This window comes from Heteronotia binoei, chromosome 5, assembly GCF_032191835.1.
Source record: "Heteronotia binoei isolate CCM8104 ecotype False Entrance Well chromosome 5, APGP_CSIRO_Hbin_v1, whole genome shotgun sequence".
Taxonomy (NCBI): Eukaryota; Metazoa; Chordata; class Lepidosauria; order Squamata; family Gekkonidae; genus Heteronotia; species Heteronotia binoei.
This window is the reverse complement of record NC_083227.1, coordinates 149,594,702-149,601,828: the sequence shown is the minus strand read 5'-3', so window position 1 is coordinate 149,601,828 and position 7,127 is coordinate 149,594,702. Positions and strand designations below refer to the sequence as shown.

General features: G+C 43.9%; 1 protein-coding gene across 1 annotated transcript in view; it reads left to right on the top strand.

The window, feature by feature from the left end:
• The first annotated feature begins 767 nt into the window (after positions 1-767).
• Positions 768-7,127, top strand: part of ERGIC1 (endoplasmic reticulum-golgi intermediate compartment 1) — a 143,220-nt gene continuing 136,860 nt past the window's right edge. The window contains exon 1 of the mRNA XM_060240581.1: positions 768-936. Coding sequence (XP_060096564.1) covers positions 917-936 — 20 coding nt within the window. The 5' untranslated portion in view covers positions 768-916. The remainder of the gene's footprint in view (positions 937-7,127) is intronic.

Sequence of the window (7,127 nt, the reverse complement as noted above, 5' to 3'; positions counted from 1 at the left end):
TGCTGATCACAGTGGATCCAGTTTAGCTTCTGGTGAAATTGGGCTAGTCAGGGCCATTCAGCCTACTATAATACTAGCTATGCCCAAGATTATTGCAGAACTTACTGAGACCATCTGTTTAAAACCTGTGTCCTTTGGACTCTCTTATGTCAGGATCCCTTAACTAGGATTTACACATAAACAGTTGTACACTGTAAAGACAAACACATCATCAATTTTCTTTGTAAACCACCAATATCTTTCTGTTATTTATAAAAAAAAAATCAGAGTTTACAAATTTATGAACTTGATGATGCGCGCTCTGGCTCGTGGAAGTTTACACTGGAGCGATTTTTTTTTTGTCCTTAAAGTGTCACTGGGTTCCTATTTATTATGCAGTAAAGTCGAAGTACTGTATGCATTCACTGTATGCATTTTAATTATTCGCCTGTATAGGCCCTGCGGCAATAATTCCCAATGAACTAATCCGGAATAACAGTGCATTCTGTTTTGATAACGGAAATTCCACGGAGTTCAGCAGGCAGACTCCCCAGCACTTTGCTCCCAAATTTCCTCCCGCTCTGCAGCAGCACACATCTGTGTCTCTTTGCACTGAGAACATTCCCACTGTGATGCGGTCTGCGGTTTCACCCAATCTGTATTATGTGCAGTTACAATCTTGAGCATCCCAGTGGAAGCATACAGCTCCCCGGTTTAACACTGCTCCGTTCTCCTGCCCTCGAGCCCGTTTGCTGTCCCCTTTAACTAGGCGGCGGAAGCGGCGCGGCGACCGGCTTCTGCCGCCCAATGACTTCTTGCTGCGCGTCTTCTGGCCTGGCCGGGCTGGGCCCGTCACTTCCTGCCCCTGAAGCCGGCACGAGGGAGACAGAGATCCTGGGCGGGGGGCGGGGAAGGTAGCGCTGCCTTTGCCACCAACATGCCCTTTGACTTCAGGAGGTGAGTGTGGCGACCCCAGGGTAAAAAGGGGGCGGCGATGGACTCCCGATGCATGGGCAGAGTTCCCGCATCTGGGGGGCAGGGGGTGCCCCCGTTGTGAAGCTCTCCCTCGTTAGTGTGCGACAGAAAGAGGCGAGCCTCGCATGCCCTGAATGCAGAGCGCCCCTCTGCGGTGTCGGTGGGATGGGGTCAAAGTGTCCCTGAGCGAGCACAGCTGCATTTGGGCACAGCTGGCAATGCCGTCAGTATGCATGGGACGAAAAGGAGGGGCACGAGACACATTTATATTTGTTGCCCTTTTCCAGTGAACCATCATCTCTCTCCTTGCAGTATTATTGTAATGTGAGAATTAGCCCCCCCCCCCCCCACCAGGCCGCATGTGGCATGAAGAAAGGAACTGTGATGATCTCAGTTGCCAACTCAAGAGATAAAAGAGGAATGTGGAGAAGGTAGTGCTTGTAAAAGAGGGGTGGGGGCTTGCTTTGCAGGAGGATTGGAGTTGGAGCCTTATCCTGATATCTCCTGTTCTCTTCTTCAACAAAACGAACTGCTGACCGGAGTCAAAATTTTTGCTGAATGAACAGCAAATAGAACAATCTGAAAGTGATGGAAGCAAAAGGGAATGTTCATAAGCTGTTATAGGGACTCATTTGTTAAACGTTTGTAGTTCAGAGTGGGACACCTGGTGTTACGGTTAGAGCCACTGGAATAATTGGAAATCTGTCAGAAGTCAGTGTGAGAGCCAGTGTGGTATAGTAGTTAGAGTGTTGTACTAGGATCTGGGAGACCCCAGGTTTGAATCCCCACTCTGCCATGAAATTTTGCTGGGTGGTGTTGGGTCAGTTGCATACAGTCAGCCTAACTTGCAGGGTTGTTGTGAGGATAAAAATTGTGATAGGAGAACGATGTAAGCCACTTGGGGCCCCCACTGGAGAGAAAGGCAGGTTGAAATGAAAGAGATTAAAAAAGAGAGAGAACTCAGCAGAGCAGTCATGGTGAATGAGCAATACATACGGTGGAGGGAAGCTGAAATAAGAATACAATTACAGCTATTGAATGTGTCATACGTTCATTTCACTTACACTCTTGAAGTGGCATCCTGATATACCTGTCCTCTGTCTGCCATAGTAGTTCTTGCTGTTATATCACCTGCCCTAGTTGCAGGATCAAATTGCTTCTGAGGGTTGAGTGGTGATATGTGCTCAGTGACACTGTTCTGTCATTACTATCTCATTCCAAATTAGTTGATCCACTGTCCTTTTGTCCATCCTTCGTATTAGCAGGCTAGACTTTTCCCCATGTTGTTGTTTGATCCTAGGTTTGGTAATTCTTCAGTTGTTTTGAAAAGGCTCGTACCGTATTTTATATTCTCTCTACAAAGGGACCTGTTGAGGCTGGGTGAGTGGGCGTCAACGTGGCAGATGCGGTTCAGTGTGGCCAAGTGCAAAGTAATGCACATTGGGGCCAAGAATCCCAGCTACAAATACAAGTTGATGGGGTGTGAACTGGCAGAGACTGACCAAGAGAAAGATCTTGGGGTCGTGGTAGATAACTCACTGAAAATGTCAAGACAGTGTGCATTTGCAATAAAAAAGGCCAACACCATGCTGGGAATTATTAGGAAGGGAATTGAAAACAAATCAGCCAGTATCATAATGCCCCTGTATAAATCGATGGTGCGGTCTCATTTGCAATACTGTGTGCAATTCTGGTTGCCGCACCTCAAAAAGGATATTGTAGCATTGGAGAAAGTCCAGAAAAGGGCAACTAGAATGATTAAAGGGCTAGAACACTTTCCCTATGAAGAAAGATTGAAACGCTTGGGACTCTTTAGCTTGGAGAAACGTCGACTGCGGGGTGACATGATAGAGGTTTACAAAATAATGCATGGGGTGGAGAAAGTAGAGAAAGAGGTACTTTTCTCCCTTTCTCACAATACAAGAACTCGTGGGCATTCGATGAAATTGCTGAGCAGACAGGTTAAAATGGATAAAAGGAAGTACTTCTTCACCCAAAGGGTGATTAACATGTGGAATTCACTGCCACAGGAGGTGGTGGCGGCCACAAGCATGGCCACCTTGAAGAGGGTTTAGATAAAAATATGGAGCAGAGGTCCATCAGTGGCTATTAGCCACAGTGTGTGTGTGTGTATAAAATTATATATTATATATATATATATAAATTTTTTTTGGCCATTGTGTGACACAGAGTGTTGGACTGGATGGGCCATTGGCCTGATCCAACGTGGCTTCTCTTATGTTCTTATGTTATCTTTCCACATTCTTGCTTGCCTCTGATGTCCATTCTATTATGTGATGCTGTATGATGTGAGCAGGTCTGGAGAAGTGACATAGAAATATTCTAGATACATAACTATTATGACTTATTTTAAAAAAGAATTATTATAGATAGTTTCTTTTATTCTCATTATTTTCAATTGGTTGTTCTTCCATTTTCTTACTAGGTCCTTAGATCGGATGATTGATTATTGGGCAAAATATATTGCTATATAGATTGGCAAATTTTTGCATGAAAGTCTTTGTAGCTCAGTTTTCTGATGTATGATTAATATTAAAGGTAAAGGTAGTCCCCTGTGCAAGCACCAGTCGTTTCCGACTCTGGGGTGACACTGCTTTCACAACATTTTCATGGCAGACTATTTTAGACAGACTTTTTTACGGGGTGGTTTGCCATTGCTTTTTCCAGTCATCTACACTTTCCCCTCAGAAGCTGGGTACTCATTTTACCGACCTCGAAAGGATGGAAGGCTGAGTCAACCTGGAGCCAGCTACCTTAACCCAGCTTCTGCCAGGATTGAACTCAGGTCATGAGCTGAGCTTAGGACTGTAGTACTGCAGCTTTACCACTGTGCCACAGGGCTCTTATTATGATTAGTATTACCTTAAACTAATTGTTTCTATAACAGTGATAAATGTGCCTTTGTATTCTACTGCCAGTCACTCCTGAGACAGCCATTTCTGATTGTATGTGTCTCAGTCTGTCTGCTGCAAAAGCATTTATTTATTGAAGAAGAAGAAGATATTGGATTTATATCCTGCCCTTCACTCCGAAGAGTCTCAGAGCGGCTCACAATCTCCTTTACCTTCCTCCCCCACAACAGACACCCTGTGAGGTAGGTGGGGCTGGAGAGGGCTCTCACAGCAGCTGCCCTTTCAAGGACAACCTCCGCCAGAGCTATGGCTGACCCAAGGCCATGCTAGCAGGTGCAAGTGGAGGAGTGGGGAATCAAACCCGGTTCTCCCAGATAAGAGTCCGCACACTTAACCACTACACCAAATTTGATTTTTGAATTAAAGAATAACATGATATGTAATGTGAAAGAATATAGAGCCAAATTCTGAAACTTTGCTCTCACATCATGGGTCAAGTCCACCCTACCACCTCTGCTTACGAAGGTCCCACCTCTGCTGATGTTTACCAGAGGTGTCTGCATCTCTGCCTAAGGGAAGGGTCATAAATGGGAATGTTAAGGATGAAAACATGCTGTTGTTATATAACACCTGGAGGTTCTTCTAGTTGCTTGGTAAGGTCCATGCCACAAAGAGCTGATGACATAACTTTGATCAAAGCTAACATACAAGCAGGTAGGGTGTGGTGGCCTGGTTGATGGATGTAGGTGGTTGCCAAAAAAAGTTCAACTTTGGGGGAGTGGAAATGTGAGGCTGTTCCAAACCTATGATTATTATTATGTAACGTTATGTTACAGGTTTCCATTAGATATTTGAGGACACTGGTTGCATTGGACAAAAGATGTCAGAGAGTTCTCTTCAATAATTTGTGCCTTCTTAAATAAATTTGAGAGGAAGCTCTTTTATTTTTCATTAAGCAAATGGTGATGATGGACAATTGTGAGTGATTTCCCCCCCCCCCCCCCAAGCAGATCTCCACAAATTCGAAAACACATTTATGTACCAAGTACTAAAATTTATTTGGGGGTTATTCAGACAGCATATGCTTTTTGCAAAGACTGCCTGTGATTCATATGAGCAATGGGGCAGTCATTTCCTTTGAGTAGGAATCAGTGTATAAAAGTACTACCCAGATTTGTTTGCTTCTGTTGAAAAACAGCAATATTAAAGTGCGTCCCTGAGGACCAAGATGATTGCTGTGCTTGTCTTTTGTGCAGTCTGAGCACTCTGGATCAGACTAGTTTGATATGGAACTAAACTTGCAGAAGGGGAGGGACGGTGGCTCAGTGGTACAGCATCTGCTTGGTAAGCAGAAGGTCCCAGGTTCAATCCCTGGCATCTCCAAAAAAAGGGTCCAGGCAAATAGGTGTGAAAAACCTCCGCTTGAGACCCTTGGGAGCCACTGCCAGTCTGCGTAGACAATACTGACTTTGATGGACCCAGGGTGTGATTCAGTATAAGGCAGCTTCATATGTCCATGTTCAAGTAATCCTATAGTTTTTCCTTTATGTGTGATTTAATTAATCTCAAATTGTGTTGTATTTTTTTATCTATCAACTGCATTTGTATCTTGCCATTTGTGGAGGGAGTTCAGAAAAGCAAACCTGGGGTACCCGATACAATCCAAATTTTTCAGTATAACTATTTCCCAAACAGCTTCTGAATTGGACCCCAAATGGCATTCCATACCATTGCTGTAGTAATAATGTTATATTTCATGTTCTCTTATGTGGAACGATAAATGAGCTTCTCCACTCTGTCTCGGATGCAGCTTTCGAATGCTGCAAAGTGAACTATTGCCGTTTAGCACGTCTAGTGGTTTACATTGATTGCCTCTTGATTATCTCAAGTGCAGGGGCAAAGAAACCCATCGCTTGTCTTTTTCCTCTGTACTGTTCTTGTGTTTTCTGTCAAAAAGGAGGGGCTTGATGGTTCTTACTTAAGTATATCTTTCATACTGGCAAAGTGAAGCTTTGTTCAGATGCTTGAACTGCAGCTGTTTTGTTTTAAGAGGTTGCTGAGAATAACGGATCTAGCTTCTGACTTGCCTTCTTAAATCAAACATTTACACATTAATAGGATAGTGAGTCTGTGAAATGTAGTGTTTGTGTGCTTAAACTGTCCAGTCATGTTCCCTGAGGAGGAAATCGAGAGTAGTACAGAGTGACACCTGAGAGCCTTTGTGCCAGAACAAGGTGTGCAGCTACTTGGCTGCACACACCTTTAAGGGACTTTAAAAGGTGTGACTAAAGTGTCTGTTGCATGTGAGGTCTTACATAGTTCACAAGTAGAGCAATTTGGGAGGAATTCAGGAACTAGTTTTCCTTGGTATCCTATCTGTAGTGCCGAGTTTGCGATAAATCTTTTGCCAGTGCAGTTCAGCACTTAAAAAATATGATTAACTTAAGTTTTTATATTATAGATAGCCTCACAGCACATGCATATTTTATAGCCACATATATATGCGATGGTAATAAGATACAGGGAACATACAATACAAAGAAATTGGCCGCGCACATGTTCTCCGATGCCCCCAACAGAGACACCCTTGTACATATATGTCAAGTAAAGTAACCAGATTTGGAAACCCTAGGGCTGGAATCAGTATTCAGAGAATATTACAGCAAGCATATGTATCATAAATTGTGCATTCATGATGTACTTGTGCTTTCTGTTGCTGTCTTAAATGGACAGATAGCAGAAAGGGGAAATTCTAACTATTGCATAAAAAGGGGAGACCTTCAGGGGTGTATAAAAAGGTAAAGGTAGTCCCCTGTGCAACTGCCAGTCGTTTCCGACTCTGGGGTGACGTTGCTTTCACAACGTTTTCACGGCAGACTTTTTACGGGGTGGTTTGCCATTGCCTTCCCCAGTCATTTACACTTTCCCCCCAGCAAGCTGGGGACTCATTTTACCAACCTTGGAAATTTGGAAGGCTGAGTCAACCTGGAGCTGGCTACCTGAACCCAGCTTCTGCTAAGATCGAACTCAGGTCATGAGCAAAGCTTTGGACTGTAGTACTGCAGCTTTACTACTCTGCGCCACGGGGCTCTTGCAGGGATGTATAGGGAAGGGGAAATCCTTGCAGTTAGTTTCATCTTGCTGCCACCTCTTATGGCAACTACATTTTCACAGGCTAAGGCAGCCAAAAACATCACCCAAATGCTGCTGCTGTTGTTTTAAAGTAGCATTACCTCCAAATTATGCAGCTTTTCTCGAAATTTAAGATTTTTCTGGAAACCTTGGGTTTCCACCAGATTT